Source organism: Trichechus manatus, unplaced genomic scaffold (assembly GCF_000243295.1).
Source record: "Trichechus manatus latirostris isolate Lorelei unplaced genomic scaffold, TriManLat1.0 scaffold00027, whole genome shotgun sequence".
Lineage (NCBI taxonomy): Eukaryota > Metazoa > Chordata > Mammalia > Sirenia > Trichechidae > Trichechus > Trichechus manatus.
Window position 1 is genome coordinate 13,554,947 of NW_004443963.1, and position 18,078 is coordinate 13,573,024.

The window sequence follows — 18,078 nt, forward strand, 5'->3', positions numbered from 1 at the left end:
CAGTTCTACTCAATCACATGGGGTTGCTATGAGTGGAAATCAACTTGACAGCACCCAACAACAACAGCAAGAGTTTAGACAGTGAGGGATACGTCCCAAAATTTACCTGAGTTTGGTTGGCAGGTATTTGGAGAGCAAGGGATTCGGGCAGCAAAGCTCCAAGAACACAGAGGAGGGAGCAGCCCGGGCTTCCCAGAGGCAGTGATGCTTGATTCTAGAAAGAAAACAAGCTGTCTGGGTGGCAGCCCACAGATGAGAGGGCATTCCAGGTGGCGGCACCAGCATGTGCAAAGGCCAGGAGGTGGAGAGAGCTTGGCAAGCTCAGAAAGCTACAAGTCTGTCTTCTTGGCTGGAGTATAAAAGGTGAGGAGGAAGAGAGCTGGGAAATGAGGATCAGAGAGGTTAAGTGGCCCACTCAAGGATCACACAGCAAGTTTTTGGGCTGGCTGGGATTAGAACCCAGACTCCTGCCTGACGCTGGTGTTTGCTCTGGTCACGAGGCTCAGGGTGTGGAGAGTGGGGGCAGAGACTCCTTACAGAGGCAGCAGAAGGCAGAAGTGTTCAGATGAGGGGAAAGACACGGAGTGCTCCTGCTGTCCTCTGGCCTGCGGGCAACCCCCTGTCCCCGCACTCTACCTCCAGGGATACTTGGTGAGTTCCTGTGTTGCCAGGTGATGCCAGTCTGCTCCAGCCAGCTGTCCTCTGAATTGACTGGCCCCTGACCCTGTGCCCCTGAACCAGCTGGGCTTGTGCAGCTGGTAACCCACTGCCCTCTGCCCGAGTTCAAGGCTGACCGAAACACCCAAGCCTGCCAAGGCTGGAGACCCAGTCGGGGCTGTGCAGCCCTGGATGGAGCATTTACTCAGCGACAGAAAGGAGCGCTGTGCTAGGAGTTGGGGACCAGGTTCTGGGTCTGGCCTGCCATTAGCGTGTGTTGAACTTGGTCAAATCACAGCCCAACTCTTTGTCTACAAAATAGGAAGGTTGGCCATGTGACTCTAAGGTTCAAATTTTGTCATGCATCAGAATCACCAGGAAACCAAAAGAACCAAACCAATGCCGTCAAGTTGATTCCAACTTAGGGTGACCCTGTGTGTTTCAGAGTAGAACTGTGCTCCATAAGGTTTTCATGGCTATGATCTTTCAGAAGCAGATTGCCAGGCCTTTCTTCCAAGGTGCCTCTGGATGGATTTGAACTGCGAACCTTTGCCTAGAATCACTGGGAGGGCAAGTTAAAACACAGATGACTGGGCCTTGCTCCCAGTGCTTCTGATTCCATGGGCCTGGGGTGGGGCCTGAGATTCTGCATTTCTAACAAATCCGCAGATGTAGCTGATGCTGCTGGTTTAGGGACCACACTTAGAGAACCACCGGTCCAGCAACATTAGAATCACTTGGGAGAGCTTTAAACAGTGTGGATCTCTGGCCCAATGCCAGAGCAATGAAATCAATATCTTTGGGGAGGAAGCCTGGCTTTGTTATCTTTTAAATGCTCCCCAAGCAATTCTAACGTGCCTCCAGGGTTGGGAACCACTGTTCTAGAAAAGCAGCCGGGGATGTGACAGGACATTGGGCAAATGCCTTATTTCCCTTTGAAGAAATGTCTTCCAGATCCCAGCTCAGATGCAGCTCAGCTTCTTGCTAGCCGCCTAGCTTTGAAGGTGGTACTCATCTACCCCGAGCCTCAGTTTCCTCTTCTATAATGTGGCTGTTAAAACCAAAAACCAACCCTTTGCTCTTGAATTGATTCCAGCTCATGGTGACCCCATGTGTTTCAGAGTAGAACTGCTCCACAGGGTTTTCAATGGCTGTAATGGGATTGCCATGAGTCAGAACCAAGTCGATGGCAACTGATTTGGTTTGAATCTTGCAGAAGTAGATCACCAGGCCTTTCTTCCACTGTGCCACTGGGTGAATTCGAACCTCCAACCTTTCAGTTAGTAGTTGACTAGTTGACGGCAAACCGTTTGTGCCACCCAGGGACCTAAATAGGGCTGTTAGGAGGATTAAATGAAACTGCCTGGCTGTGTCTGCCCTCCCCTTCCCTTTGTCTCCAAGGAGAGCTTATGCATTTCCTCTCCTCTGAGGCTATTCGGCTGAGCACAATTCAATAAGCATTTATTAAAACTTACAGTGTGCAAGATGCTGCCCTTGATGTGGGAATACAAAGATGAATCAGACTCGGTCCCCACTCCAATGCTAATGAGGGTGATGAGGCATGTGTCCAACATGTGAGGCAGGATGTGACACAGGCTAGAGAGGAGGTAATCACGATAAGGGCCACTATGTGCAAGGCATCCGGTGCGAGGCACACTACAGTTTATCTTCATCTTCCCAGCTACCCCCATGGGGTGGCTACTATTATAACACCCACTTTCCAGGTGAAAAAACTGAGACTCAGAGAGGTGGTCAGTTGTCCACAGTAAGAGAAACAGGTTTGGGTTCACAGAAGGATGTGATTCACACACTTAGAAAGGCTACAGGAAAGAGGTGTGCACACGGTACTTTGAAGGATGCATAGAAGTTAGTCAGGCAAAGATACAGCTGGTGGGACCCACATAAACAATGGTCTGGAGGAGGGAAAGCATGGCTTCTTTAGGGACTGGGAAGTGGTTTGATGTGGCCGGAATGGAGGCTGGTGGGTGGGGTGGCATGTATGAATCAGATTCTGGTGGAGGCTTTGCATGCCAGGCTAAAGAGTTTAGATTTTATATTAGAAGCAATGGGGAGCCATTGAAAATTCTTGAGCAGGAGGCGGCATTTTTAGAAAAAGATTAAAGTGGTAATGAATTATGGGGGAGAGAGGGCGACAGTAAGAAAGGAGGAAGTCTACGTGAGAGATTGCGCGGCACAGCAGAGGCACATGGGGCGTGGGGGGTGGGAGAGTGGGTGCACGTGGGAGGTGCGCTGTTGCCACGTGAAGTTGACTTGGGCATTGATCCCTGTGTGCACCTGCTTACTGACTGAGCCTTCTGCATGGGGTTGGGGGGGCAGAGGGGAGAAGTGGCGGCTGGTGGGTCTCCCTTGGTTCCACGTGCAGCTCCTTTCATGACGGGGATGTGGCCAGTGGGGCATGACCACTCAGGTAGAGGACTCAGCCAAGAGCCATGTAATGGGTTCCTGAGCTGGCTTAGGGCTGGCTGCCTGCCAGTTCCCAGGGGGTGGGGAAAGCTGGCCCAGTGTCCTGACTCCTCTGACCCCAGCCTTCCAGGTGAAGCATGCTGCCCTACCTGCCCCCCACTGCCAAGTTCACAGCCAGCTCAAGGCTCCCTGCCTCTGTGCTCAAGCTGAGCACAAGCCCTCAGGTCTGAAGCCACTTCCTAGAAGCAAAGTCTGGATGTGGAAGAGAGCACTGGGCCTGGATCTGGCCACTTGCCAGCTGGGTGACCTTGGGCATGTCCATTAGCCCCTCTGAGGCCCACATTTCACATCCTCCAGCTTTGGGATTCAGCACAATCAAGTAGATGCAAGTACTTTATAAGCTTTGAAAGCACTAAAGTCTCGTGCCAACAGATTTGGAATTAGAGCTGTATTCAAATTCCTGTCCCACCATTTACTAGCTGTGTGACCTTGACAGTAGACGTAACATTGCTGAGCCTCATCTATAAATGGGAATGATTATAAGGTTAATATACATTTTTAACACTTACTATGTGCCAGGCACTGTGATTAGTTCTTGGCAGACATTAGCTCATTTAATCCTCAAGACCACCATATGAGTACCATTATTATCCCTATTTCACAGAGATGATGGAGGGACAGAGAGGTTGAGTAAGCCACCCAAGGTCACACAGCTAGTGACTGAGTGAGGCTTTGAGTATATGCTCTTTATCACAGTAGAACTTCCCTCAGAGGGTGCTCAGAAGATTAAATCAGCTAATGCTTGGCATGAACCAAGCACAGCAACTAAAACATCATAAATGCTCAATGAATGTTGGCTATTTTATCATTGAATCAGTGTTGGGGCCAGGAAGTATCTGAAATGATAGCTAGTTTTCCTCTTCCATGTGGTTAGTATCCCCCCTCTACCTGCCTGCCTTCTCAGGTTCACTTCCCTGGAGAATCTCGAAACAGTACAGGGACAAGCAGGGCAAGCCATTTTCTATTATCCAAGTCCAAGTCATTTCGGCACTTCTGTCACTGTGTGGACACGCAGTATCATACCCATTTTATAGATGACACAACCAAGTCTGAGAGACTTGCCATGACTGGCCCAGGGTCAAATATTTGGGAGGTTACAGAGGCAGGACTTGAGCGCCAGTCTCTCACCCAGTGGAGATGGACCCTCAGCTCCCGCCCCTAGACCCCTGATGCCTATCATGGAGTGGGTGGGGATGAAGTCTACAAAGGGGTGGGACTGGCAGACATCTCCAGGCCCAGGGTTCCTGATGTGAGGGACAGTTCCTCGGTGATACAAGATACAATATATGGTGTGCCAGACACAATACTTGGTCCTTCCATCGCACCACACAATGAAAACATTCTCTTTCCAGTTCTCTGGTAAGCCTCCAGAAAACACAAAGAAGAAAGGCTCTGTGGGAGACCTTGCCAATCTTCCTTTTTAACTGCGTGCACATCTCAAGTCTTGGCAGGCCAGAGTTTCCAGCCAGAATGTAATAACCTCACTTTGCTTGCATTGTGTTTATTTTTATTCTTACCTTCTATTTATGGCAAGTGATACTGGTTTCCCATTTATGGCAGTGATACAATGATTCTCTAAACAAATGTGTTTCAGGGGAAGAAAAGTGGGTTTCAGATTTAAAGGAAATGTTAAGTAATAAGTGGTGTATAGATACGGCACAAAAGGAATGAGTGATGTCTGACCTAATTGAAGGCCCTCGTTTAAAGGCGAGAACGGAGGCAAGCGAGGCGCTGCCCAAGAGCACACGGTGGGTTCCCGCGGGGCTCTCTCTGCACTGCTCGCCCAGACCTTCAGGCCCCGCGGCCCTCCATTCAGACGCGCTCAGGCCAAGGTGACTCGCAGCCCCTTCTGGCGGCACGTGCACAGCCTCGGGAGGGAGGCGACCTGAGAGGACACCTGGGGCTCTTCGCGAAGGGGGAGGGCGCGAGGCTGGACCGCGCAGGCTGCAGCCGGGTCCCGGTGGCTCGTTTAGTGGTGGGACTCTCGTGGATCACCTGCGGCCAGGGCAGTGTGCGTGTGAGTGCGTGCACAGACGTCAGCCTCTGAAGCCCGTGCCGCCTTCCGGTCACGGTGCGAGCGCCGGATGCCTCGGGCGGCCCCGCAGCGGTCCCAGCCCCACGCGCCCCGGCACGCGGAGCCGCCAGACTGCGGCGCCCGGCACGCTGCGCACGGGGAGGGCGGGGGAGGGGCGGGGCGAGCCACTGGACTCGCCCCCCATTGGTCGAGCGCAGTGCCGGGGGCGGGGCGCCGGGCGAAACCTGGTGAGCCTGCACTCCGCGCGCAGAGGCGGCCGCCGGCGGTGGCGCTGGTTGCTAGTGGGCGCCGATGGACAGGTGGGCGCTGCGCCGCGGTGGCTCAGAGGGACGCTCGTGGGGGCGGGAGAAGGCAAGAAGGCCTGAACTGGCCTCTGCCTTCGGGACCGCCATCAGGAGCCCGAGTTTCGAGCACTTTTAGGAGGGACAAGCGACCTCGCCCTTTCGGAGAAAGAGGGGCGTTCGCCTCCGGAGCGGGAAGGAGGGAGGAGCCACGGCCCCGCGAAAAGTTCGCCTCCTCGGGGGCAGGAGGCGGTGAACTGGGAGGAGGAGCCGCTTTTCAGGCTAACTTGGCACTGCGAAGCCTTGAAGCGGCGTTCAAAGCCCCCTCCCACACGCGCGCCGAGCTGAGCGCCCCGCTCTTTCATCGGCTGCTGGCTTCGCCTCGCAGGGAGAAAGGAGCTGTCCTTCCCGCGGGGGAGAGCTCCAGAGCTGCAGGCAGAGGAGGCCGCGGCCGAGCCGGGCAGACCCCCAACCACTTCCTTTGGGGCGGGTGGAGAAGGTGGCTTCGGCGACCAGGGCAGGTTCGCCTACCCGGAACACACACACACACACACGCACACACACACACACACACACACACACACACACACGCACCCACAGTCACCTCCGAAAAGAGCCTCTGGGAGAGTCTAGGGATCCTCCCTTAAGCCCCAGTTCGTCCCTATCTCCCTGTCCCCAGCCCCGGATCCCCAGGCCGGGACCCCGGAATCCGACGTCCCCGCGCCTCCGGTCACCTGGCTCAGCAGGAGTCCTCCGGGTCTGGGCAGGGCAGGGCCGGCGGCGGCGAGCCGGAGCCCGCCCGGCGCCCGGGCCCCACTGAGTCCTCAGAGCCCACCCATGGGACACAGGTTCCCCGTACCCCCTCGCCGGGCCGCGCCCAGCGAGGCAACCCGAGCCGTGCAGAGGAGGAGACCGGCTCAGTGACCCGGGAGCCGCCGCAGACTCGAGGAGACTCAGCGGCTGGAGCGGCAGGCGGTTCCCCGCACCTCCAGGCGCTTCCTGGCAGTCCTCCGAGCCGTGCCAGAGGCCTGGCCCGCTATTCCCAGGTAGGAGAGAGGCACCCCAACAGAACAGGGGAACTGGGCAAAGTGGGACGGCCGGGAAAGGTTGGAGGCTCGTTGAAGGCTCGGTGATGGTCTACATGTCTAGGCATAGTTAAACTGATAACCTCGGTGGTGCTGGCAACTTGGCCTGCTAAATTAGTTGAGCACCTACTATGTATCAGGCTGGGTGCTAGGCCAGTCACCTGTCCCGGGAAAGAAAGATACATTGAACATCTACTACTTGCTATGTTTAGTGCTAGGAGCTTTCTAGTGAAGAGACCTAGGGCAATAGTCCATTTAAATATGAGGAAACTGAGGCTCAGGGAGAACAGTCCCTCCGTCTTCCTGAGCCAGCTGCAGGCTGCGTGCCTGGATGGAGACCAGGAACTGCCAGGAATTGACTGACCCCCAGCCCTGGTGAGGGCCTCCTCTGAGGAGGGAAGGTTAAAAAGCCCTTTTTTTGTCCACAGCTTTTTTCTGGTTTGGTTCAAGGAGTGGGTTTCCTGGGCGATTCTTTCGAGCTCAGCTGGCTGAAGGATCTCTCCTTAACCCCAGGCAGCTCTTGGGGGGGCTCTCTCTACCCCCCCCACCCTCTAGGCCCTGGAAGGATGAGGAAGGACATTGTCCAGGACCTCATGCAGAGGTAGGAGACCGGAATGGGAAGAGGCAGCCAGCTCAGGAGCCTGTGAGTCAGGCTTCCCCTGACATCAGAAAGACAAGATGGGAAGATGCATCCTCCAGGCCCCCCCCACCAAGAACTCTGCCTGTGCTCCTGCTGCGCCCCACCTGGCTTCTCTGGGCAGCCCCTTGACTGCCCAGTGAAGGTGCCACAAAGAAGGGAACCCAGCACTTGTTAACCTTGCTGTGTGCCTGGAGCTATGTCAGCCTCTGGACTTCTCGATGAATCTTCAGGGTAACAGGATGGGCTTGCGTCTACCATACCCATTTAACAGATGGCTAACCCGAGCCCTGGTAGGCCAGGCACTTATCCAAGGTTGCTGGGCTGTTGAGAGACAGAACTGGCCTGCTGGAAGCTGATGCCTGCCTGCTTTCTACTGTGCTGAGCTGCCCAGGGTGGGGAGGTACGCTTTGCAAAGCCCCCAGGACTCCCTTCAGTGTGAGGAATGGGGAACAGTGAGTGTGTCCAGGGTGGCTGAGGTGTGCACTAATGGAGGATGCTTGAGGTACGTGGCGGGGGTGAGGTGGGGCGGAGATGCAGCCGAAAAAAGCTCTGAGGCACATGCAAGGGGTGGAGGACATGTCCAGACTCTCCTACTTTCCTTGCCCCATCTGATCCCTCCATCTTCCAGCCAGGCCCTGGAGGAGGGGCTGAGGGAGAGGAGGGGGTGACTCTACAGATGCACTTGCTGGGAGCTGGCTGAGACGGTTTTGGGGAGAGCCCTGGGCAGGGTGCCCGCCCCCAGCTGCCTGCAGGGAGAGAGAATGACAGTATAATGTGCTCAGGGGTCATTCTCCCACCTGCTGTCAACTGAGGCTGCGCTGAGTCAGATGCTGTTTTGAAAAGGACTGCAGTTTTGGCCAGGGGATGGGTTTGTATAGAGTTAAGAGCACAGGCTTCGGAGCCAAACTGCCTGGTTCTGCTCCCAGCCCGGCGAGTCATTTGCTGTGTGAGCTGAGACGAGTGACTCACCCTCTCTGAGCTTCACTGTCCCCATCAGTCAGGTGGGTCAACAACGGTCCCGTTCTCACGGGACCGTTGTGAGGAGTCATTAGAATAAGGCACACAAAGTGTCTGGCACGGTGGCTGCCTGCCTGCGGAACATCCCCCTCCCGTCTCTACTCTGGGGACTTTCTTCCTCCCAGCTGCCCTCAGAGTGGCCATGTGCTGGGATTAGCTGAGTCACAAGACTTGCAGTCGGGCATCCTGCTGCCGGTGGTCCCTGTTGAACCCCCCCACCTCTCTGAGCTTCCAGGGTTGGACTGTAAGTTCTCAAAGGGCCCTTTGAACTCTGACCCTGTCTGCTCCTCACTGTGTGAGGTCTGCCTGGCCAAGGAAGCAGCTTGCAGAACAGGCAGCAGGGGAGGACAAAGCTGCACCCACGGGACTGTCCTAAGCACCTCCTCTGGGAGGGGAGAAGAGAAGAAAGATGTAGGGGTGGGGGGTGGAGCCCATGGGGGCACTATCACCTGGTGTCCAGGTGTCTGGGTGCCTCCTGCAGCCCCACGTGGCTGGGGCCATGTGAAGACGTACAGTCTTCTCTCAGAAAAGAAAGCCATGGGTTTTTTTTTTCTCCTTCTTTGCCCCTCTCTGACTCTTTGCCTCTTCCCTGACTCCCTACCTCCTCTCTCATTTACTACCTCTTCCCTGACTCTCTGCCTCCTCTCTCTGACTCCCTACCTCCTCTCTCTGATTTGCTACCTCTTTCCGGACTCTCTGCCTCCTCTTTCTGCCTCCCTGCCTCCCTACCTCCTCTCTCTGATTTACTACCTCTTCCCTGACTCTCTGCCTCCTCTTTCTGACTCCCTGCCTCCCTACCTCCTCTCTCTGATTTACTACCTCCTCCCTGACTCCCTTAGGTCCATTCAGTCACTGATATTAGTGCACCTGTACCAGGGTCTCTGGGCTAGGGACAGGAGCAGGGTGGGATTGAAATAAACATGGTCCTTGGTACTCTTCCCTGCCTCTGTTGACAGGTGACCACCAGCAGAGTCAGGCTCCCTACAGAGGGACTTGGGGAGGAAACTGTCACAGTGTGGGGCCTCTATCCTCATCTCTACTGAAGGCCCAGGCAGGCTAGCCCAGTGGGGAAGGAGGCTGAGAAGAGTTCATTGCTGTGGGTCTTGCAGCCCCCTTTCCTCACTGCTCACCCATAGGCATCCCCAGGGCAGCTCCCCGAGGACGAGGGGCTGGGTCATGGGGGTCCTCAGCAGGGCTGTCCTTGGGGGAGAGCCCCTCCTGAGCACAGCCCCTGGGCTAGCCAGGCGGGGTGGGGGCTGGGGGAGAAAGCTGCAGAGAGTTAGGCTTTGGGTGAGTCAAGAGCAGAAGCCACTGGGTTTTGCTTCATTCATTCATGGATCATTTATTGAGCACCTACTGTATACAGGGCATCGCACCATCCTGTAGGATAAATTCAAAGATGACTTCAGGCATGAATGGGTGGGGATGTGATCTTAGGGCTTGGAGCACCACGCTGGCTCCTTTATTGACTGAGTGGGCCAGTCACATAGCCTTTCTGAGTGTCACAGTCCTTATTTGTGAAACAGGGAAAATAATATGTAGCTCATAAGGAGGAGGTGAGGACACTCCACAGCATGGGGTAGACTGACTGGGGTCACATCCCTCCTTTGCTGGTTACTTGCCGTATAACCGTGGGCAAGTTACTTAACCTATCTGTGCCTCAGTTTCCTCATCTGTAAAATGGAGATAATACCGTTATTCCTTCTGGGATTATTGAGGGGATGAAGCAGGTTAATACATGTACAGCACTTAGAACAGTACCTGGCACATATTAAGTACACAATGAATTTCAGCTATTAGTATTGTTAAATACAGTGCATACTTAACCCAGGACTTGGCACATGGCAAGTGGTTGGTTAAAGTTAATTGTTATCATGGCTCTAGACCTCAGGTCAGTGGTGTGCTGAACTCCGCATTCATTGAGGTCACGTTGGTAGCTTGCAGTTAGCCACGGTGGGAGTACTTCTCCGTGGAAATTGACAAATTCTACAAATCGGGGCTTTTTAGGAAGGTGTTTTTGAGAGCTGGTTTACTAGGACCCCACTGTCCAGGAGCTCAGTCCGGCAGGGTAAGTGGATGTGGATTCCTCAGTACCCAAGACAGGATGTTTGCCAGCAGGCTCTCATGTAAGAGGCCTCTCTACCTCGAGTGGCTGTCTCAAACTCTAAGCATTGTGGCAGACATAGAAAATTAGGATGTCATAGGGTGCCTTGGGACAAACGGGTAGGGCAGCTGACTTGGGGCACCCATCGTGGGGGGGAGGACCAGATTATCGTTGGCACATACAGCCCCTTTGTATTGAAAAAAGGTGCCTTCTCTGAGCTTATGAAGTGAACAGACACCCCTTCCTCTGGGTTCACATAGCCCTCACTTGCCCACCCAGCTTGGTGCTTTTGTGCAGTGTGCAACCTGTACAACCATATGTGGCAGGCCTGTAACCATTTGCAGTTCTTCACCTGAGAAGCTCTCCTTTAGAGAGGGAAAGTCCTCCTGCTGAGGTAGGAAGATCGGGGAGCCTCCAGAGAAGAGGTGGCATTTGAGCCAGGCCCTGAAACATAAGAGTGGGGGAGGGGGTGTTCTGATGGAGCAAAGGAAAGGAGGCAGAACTCAGTCGAGCTCAGGCTAACTAGGGTGACTGGTGCTCAGGGGCCATGGGGGCATTCTTTGGGGAGCTGAGACAGGAAAGGAGGATGGGCAGGCCTTTGGGGTGGATCTGATGGAGGTCTGGGGAGTTTTACTTAGCTCTGTTTGGAGTCTGAAGCTTGGAGCCGTTTCATCCTCTTCCACAAGTCTGGAAAACTTGTGTGGAAAGTTCTGAGTTTGCCCCAGAACCACAGCCCTTGGAGTTGTGAGGGAACCTTGAGTCGTCCATGAGTTATTACCTTGTCCTCACACCCTGGCCACCCAGACTCGTGATTCCAGCCTGTTTGTGAAGGAGAAGGTGTGAAACCAGTGTGCGTCTCCTGCCCGTTGAACAGTCTTACTGTAGGAAGGCCCTTCGTCTCTAACTGTAGCCTCTCCTTCTCAGACAGCCACATCCTACAGCCCAGGCCTCTGGGTTTCCTAAACAAATAAACAAAAACCCAAACCTGTGGCCGTCAAGTCAATTCCAACTCCTAGCAACCCTATAGGACAGAGTAGAACTGTCCCATACGGTTTCCAAGGAGTGGCTCGTGGATTCGAACTGCCAACCTTTTGATTAGCAGCTGTAGCTCTTAATCTCTGTGCCACCAGGGCTCTCTGGGTCTCCTGGAGGTGGACAAACTCTCAGGGCCTGGGGGGCAGAAATATCTGGGCAGGAGGAGCTGCTCTGTAGGTGGAGGGAGCCCCCCAAAGCAAAGGATGGGTCTGAAAGTGAGTTCTCCGGATGCAACGCCATGAACCATCCCAGCACTGGGCTTGAGCTTGGAGGGTGTGCTCTGGACACAGTCTTTCCCTCTTTCTGGGAGAGCTGCATGACCATGGGCCCCCTGTGTTTAAGAAATGCTCTCTGGTGCCTTCCACATGTCGTGTCCTAGAATCCCAGGCTCCTGGGAGGCCAGGTCAGAAGGGACGGGTGAATCAGGGAACGAGCAGATTCTTAGGCTAGTTAGCATGTTTGGAGATTGACCATGTGCTGAGCTCTTTACAACTCTGTAAGTTGGATCCATTTTACAGATGAGAAAAGTGAATCCCAGAGAGGTTAAGCTAGTTGTCCAAGATCAATAGTTATTTAGTGGTAAAGCAAGGACTCGAATCCCAGCAGTCCCATGCTCTGACATATTGTTGTCTTGTGCCAGTGAGTCAATTCCAACACATGGCAACCCCACGTGTTACAGAGTAGAACTGTGCCCATAGGGCTTTCTTGGCTGCAATCTTTATGAAGCAGATTTCCACGTCCTTTCTTCTGCAGCACACAGGGTGAGTTCGAAATGCCAACCTTTCAGTTACCCGCCAAGCACATTCCATTTGTGTCACTCAGCGACATTCTAACAAATTAGAGGGGGAATAGATGGGAGGGTAAGTGAATGAATGAGTGAGTGGATGAGTGAAGGGCATGAATGAATGAGTGAGTAGAACTCAAAGTCCCTTAGAGAGAGCCTAGTCCAGCATTCCCATTTTATAGATGGGAAACTGAGACCTAGAAAGGGCGGTGTCGAGGAAGCCAAGGCGTCCACAAGGGCAGCAGGGTCGGATCAAGGGCCCTCTGACGCCTGCTCCCTCGCTCTCTGTCGCAGCCCCGAGCCATGATGAAGACCTTGTCCAGCGGAAACTGCACGTTCAGCGTGCCCGCCAAAAACTCGTACCGCATGGTAGTGCTGGGCGCCTCACGGGTGGGCAAGAGCTCCATCGTCTCTCGCTTCCTCAACGGCCGCTTCGAGGACCAGTACACGCCCACCATCGAGGACTTCCACCGCAAGGTCTATAACATCCGCGGTGACATGTACCAGCTAGACATACTGGACACCTCCGGCAACCACCCCTTCCCCGCCATGCGCAGGCTCTCCATCCTCACAGGTGAGGCCCACACGGAGCGTGCCAGTGCGTTTGCTCGGCACTTTACAGTTTGCAGGGCACTGGCATATCCATTGTCTGAGATGAAACTCAAAACAAGGAAACTGAACGCAGAGAGTGTGGCTGCTTGCCCAAGCCGGGGATGGAGTCAGGCCCGCACTCCAACCTGTTTGGCTCTAGAGCAATTACTCTTGACAGCGGTGCTGCCTTCCAGATCAGGAACTCATACAAATGTGCAATGGGGATGTTCCTTTCCAGGGAGCGGAATAGCGTGGAGGCTCCTGCCTGCCTTCTCCAGGAGCTGAGCTCCTGAGGCCCCGCAGTCAGTCACTGCTGGGCCCTTCTCTGGACTCAGGTCTCTGACCCCCCAGGCCTCTGCCTCCTCTGAGAGTGGTAAAGGCAGTGACCTGGGCAGCTGTTAGCTAAAGGAAAGTCAGGGGGTTCTGCCCAAATGAGAGACTTGGTAGTAATGTCAGTAATGGTGCTGTTGATAGCTAACAAAAAGAGCTACGGGCCTGGCCCCATTCTTAGCACTTGGCATGCATTTACCTAGGAGATTAGTATGTAAATACCCAAAAGCAGTTTCTGTCAAGTTGACTCTGACTCATGGTGACCCCTTGTGCATCAGATAGAACTGTGCTCCCATAGGGTTTTCAGTGGCTGATTTTTCAGAAGTAGATTGCCAGGCCTCTCTTCTGAGGCACCTCTGGGTAGACTTGAACCTCCAACCTTTATTTTAGCAGCCAAGTGCATTAACTGTTTACACCACCCCAGGGACTCGCATGTAAATACCTAGGAGATAAGTATTTGCCTCTGTTTTACAAGTGAGGAGACTGAGGCCCATAGAGGCTAAGTAACTTGCCCAAGGTGTGACACAGCTGGTGACTGGCTGTCTGGCTCTCATACTTTACCTCTAAGCTATCCTGCAGCCTCTAGGCCCAGTCGGGGAGCAGTGAGGAGAGAGAAGGGGGTCTGCGGGGATTTAGGGACACGTGGACATAAGAGGTTAGGGCACCATTTACATTACTGCGGGCAGTTCCACATGGTAGCTAAGAGGGCAGGCCCAGGAACTGGTCTGCCTGGTTCCGGATCCGGGTTCCACTGCTTCCTGGTTTTATAATGCTGGGCCAGTGACTTCACCTCCGCTTCTTCATCTGTAAACTTGGCATCACATTAGCACCTATCTCAAAGGTCATTGTGAGAATTAAATGAGTTAACGTATGTAACGCGCTTGATGAGGAGATGGCATGCTCAATAAACACTGAACCAGCGTTTATAGAATGCCTGCTACGTGCTATGCAAAACCATTTCCCAAGCTATGTCCCCTCCTATTGCTGGGCAGTGATGAAGAGACAAGTGGACAAGTAACCCTTCAGCCAGCACTAAAATAATCCTCCAAATCGAGAGAACTTCTACACCAAGAAACCCATGAACATGTCCACCCCTCCCCCCAGGCCAATGGGTGGGCCTCTTCTTGGATGCCCTGGGCAGACAGCTTCCTCTGCCAGGCTGTCCTTGCTGACCGTCTGACCCACTTACACTCATACCTGCCCCCATTATTTTGAAGGGGAGCGTGTGTATAGAATGAGCCCTGGGTTGACCTTACGAATGTCAGTGTATTCATGGAAGGTCTGGAAGAGTTCAAACCTAACTGATGGGGTGGTCATCTCTGTGGGTTGGGGGCACATTCATAATTATGTCCCTGCAATAGAGAGTTGAAGGAGCCCTGGTAGTGCAATGGTTAAGTGCTCGTCTAATAACTGAAAGGTTGGCAGCTCAAGCCCACTAGCCGCTCTGTGGGAGAAAGATGTGGCAGTCTGCTTCCACAAAGATTTACAGCCTTGGAAACCTTATGGAGCAGTTCTGCTCTGTCATATAGGGTCACTACGAATCGAAATCAAAATCAACTCGACAGCAGCGGGTTTGGTTTGAGTTTTTTGGAGTAGAGAGTCATTTTTGTCTGTCTGTGTTTTATGTGCACGTATCATTCTGAGCACATCTGTCTGCTTGTTTTTTTCATTCAGCAACCTGGGCCTCATTTTCCAAACTGGTGCTTGTGTGCTAGAAATTTTGAAAGCTATTAATTCCGTTGCCAGCTCTCCTTCCAGCTGCCAGCCAGGGCCAGTCTCTGATGCTTGGCATGGCAGTGTTGCATTTGAATATGTCAAGGCAGCCGGGTCCTCTGGGGCCCAGGATTAGCCTAACGGGACAGGGTTTGGCAGCCCAAGTGGAAATGGTTGCCAGGCTGACATTGCCTTGCAAATACCTTTCAAAACAGCCCACACTATAGTTCACTCCACTTCATCTCATCCATTCAACCAGCTTTGCTGAACACCTACTGCGTGCCAGGCCCTGCGGCCACGAGGATGAGTAGGAGATGGAAGGCATCCCCTGCATCAGGGCTCCCTGCTTGGGGCACACAGTTACTGAACATGATTCTGAGTGTGGCATGTGTTGTCATGGGGGGACACATGGCAAACTGGGAGACCTGAGGAGGGAGGCAGCCAGTTCTGTGAGAAGCTGGAATTGCTTGCTTCTCCTCTCGAGAACTTGGGCCAGTTGCTGACTTCCCTGAGCCTCAGTTTCCTCATCTGTCAAACGGGAGTATTGACATTGACGCAGACAGCAATATCAACAACCACAGGGTTGTTTAAAGAATTTAAGTAAAAGTAAGGAAGGTGCTTTGAGAATGAAGTTGTGATAATTGTAGTAAAATCTGGAATTTGGGGAGGAGGCACCAAGCCCTCTTTCTCCTGTCCGTACACCCTGCTACCACCACGTCCACATTAGTCCCCGTTTCAGATTTTAAAACCTTTCTTGAGCAGTGCCGTGAGTTATGGTAGACATAGCGTAGACCTTGGAGGCAAACATTCACTTATTCATTCCATGATTTATTCAAGAAGCAGAAAGCACGTACTGAGTGCCGGGCACAGACTAGGTGAGGACAGAATTCGGTCCAAATGTTGACCTTACCACACTGGAGCTGTGTGATCCTGGGCAAGTTGCTTGCCCTTTCTGAGCCTCGGTTTGCTTACCTGTAGCATGAAGGTAATCAAGTCTGCCTCACAGATGTTTTGTGAGGAGTCTGTGGGATAGTGGGCATAAAGCCCGTGATCCAGTGCTTGGTTCACAGCAGATGTGTCTTACCTTTATCATTGTCGACACCTAAGATCGTCAAGCACGTGCCACATGCTGGTACTTAATGCTCCCCATTCACTGTCCCTTGTAACCCCCAAAATAATCCCACGAGATGGTATTTCACCCGCAGAGGACAGATGGGGAAACTAAGGTTTAGAGAAGTTACGTGACCCGCTCAAGGTCACCTGGCTAGTAAGTGGAGGAGGCACTGTGACCACAGATGCTGAGACCCGACTGTGAATCAGGTGCTACTCCAGGCCTTGGGGATATGCACTGAACAAGACCTGTAAGACCCCTGCTCTCGTGGAAATTATGTTTACTATTCTAACACAGTCCCACGATTCCAGAAGGCACTCATCCGACTCCAGCCCTGCAGATGCGTGTGTAGAGTTAGCCCTGTTTGAACCAGGCTCTTCTACTTACTGGCTATATGACTTAACCCCTCTGAGCCTCAGCTTCCTGCTCTGGAAAAAGGGGAGAATAATAGCAACTACCCCATACAGTGACTGTGGGGGTTAAACCAGTGTTCCATTTGAAGGGCTCAGCACACCCATACATGGAAGCAGTTATGACTGATGTTTGGTCGGGCAGAGAGAGAATGAGGGACAGATCAGGTGCGAACTGTGACTCACCTCCCTGGGTTTCTTCCCTGCAGGTGACGTCTTCATCCTGGTTTTCAGCCTGGATAGCCGGGAGTCCTTTGACGAGGTCAAGCGCCTCCAGAAGCAGATCCTGGAGGTCAAGTCCTGCCTGAAGAACAAGACCAAGGAGGCGGCTGAGCTGCCCATGGTCATCTGCGGGAACAAGAACGACCACAGCGAGCTCTGCCGCCAGGTGCCCGCCACCGAGGCCGAGCTGCTGGTGTCGGGCGATGAGAACTGCGCCTACTTCGAGGTGTCAGCCAAGAAGAACACCAACGTGGACGAGATGTTCTACGTGCTCTTCAGCATGGCCAAGCTGCCTCACGAGATGAGCCCCGCCTTGCACCGGAAGATCTCGGTGCAGTATGGCGAGGCCTTCCACCCCAGGCCCTTCTGCATGCGCCGCGTAAAGGATATGGACGCCTATGGCATGGTCTCGCCCTTTGCCCGCCGCCCCAGCGTCAACAGTGACCTCAAGTACATCAAGGCCAAGGTCCTGCGGGAGGGCCAGGCCCGCGAGAGGGACAAATGCATCATCCAGTAGTGGGAGGGACACTGGGGTGGCCTTGGGCACTGCCTTAAGGGAGGTGGCCCCAGATACCTGCCACCTGCATCCCCAGCAGGGAGACCCCAGCAGCAGTCTTGTCTGAGGACCTTTGGCACTGGATAGAGGACCACAGCTGCTAACCTGTATACATTCTCCTGCCTCCTCCCCATTTCCCAGAGTCCTCATTTCTCTGCCCTTCCATTGGTCCAGCTCCCTGTGGTCGGACATGTCCCTGCAGAGCAGGAGACAAGGCTGGCAGATGGCAGAGATCCAGGTTGGAGTGTTCCTTTTCTTGAGTTGGAAGTAATCTTGATGCCAGAGGGGCCAGGATTCCTGCATCCAACTAAGCCTCCTGGAATAGGCCACATGCTGGGAGCAGTCTCTGCCCTCCTGGTGGAAGACCTAGTTTGGTCTAGGTGGCAGCTGGGAGAGACCCCTACACCCAACCCCAATCCTGAAATGCCTGCCCTCTGGCTCGGCTGTTTCTGCGCCCCACAAGGTGGCCCTCGGCTGACCCTGACATTGAACCAGTGACCTCTGTGTGTTTGAAATGGGTGTGGCCACATCCGTCTCCAAGACCGTGTCCATCTCCCAGACACATCCATGTCCTGGACATGTCCATCTCCTGGACACATCCACATCCCGGACACATCCATGCCCTGGACCACATCCACATCCTGGAGACGTCCATCTCCTGGACAACATCCATGCCCCAGACCATGTGCATCTCCAAGAATGTTCACGTCCTGGACCACGTCCACATCCTGGACATGTCCATCTCCTGGACCACATCCAGGTCCCCCGCATCCCTCTGTCTAATGGTTGTGCTTTGTTGTTCTCGTGTTGTGTGTCAGGTAGAAACGGAAATCTTTGTACTGTAAAAACCTAGTGACCCCTCCTGGCCAGGCCCCCACCAGATTCAGACCCACTGCCTCCCCTTGGGGCATCTTCCTCCCCTTCCCCCAGAGAGCGTTTCCAGGGTCTGTCTGCAAATCGACACTGACCTCCAAACCGAGCTTTACAGTTTACAGAGCACCTGCATGAGCACAGGGCAGGCAG

General features: G+C 53.8%; 1 protein-coding gene across 1 annotated transcript; it reads left to right on the forward strand.

Moving 5' to 3' along the window:
* The first annotated feature begins 6,398 nt into the window (after positions 1–6,398).
* On the forward strand, positions 6,399–17,135 carry RASD2 (RASD family member 2). The gene is made up of 3 exons (XM_004373812.2): positions 6,399–6,503; positions 12,417–12,696; positions 16,487–17,135. The coding sequence occupies exons 2-3, from the start codon at positions 12,426–12,428 to the stop codon at positions 17,014–17,016; spliced, it is 801 nt and encodes a 266-aa protein (XP_004373869.1). The 5' UTR covers positions 6,399–6,503; positions 12,417–12,425; the 3' UTR covers positions 17,017–17,135.
* Positions 17,136–18,078: the final 943 nt, after the last annotated feature.

Excerpts from the sequence above, each read along its gene's own strand:
- RASD2 (XM_004373812.2), top strand. The coding sequence starts at position 12,426 with ATGATGAAGACCTTGTCCAGCGGAAACTGCACGTTCAGCGTGCCCGCC. Across the intron at positions 12,697-16,486 it reads CAGGCTCTCCATCCTCACAG|GTGACGTCTTCATCCTGGTT; the intron begins GTGAGGCCCACA and ends TCTTCCCTGCAG.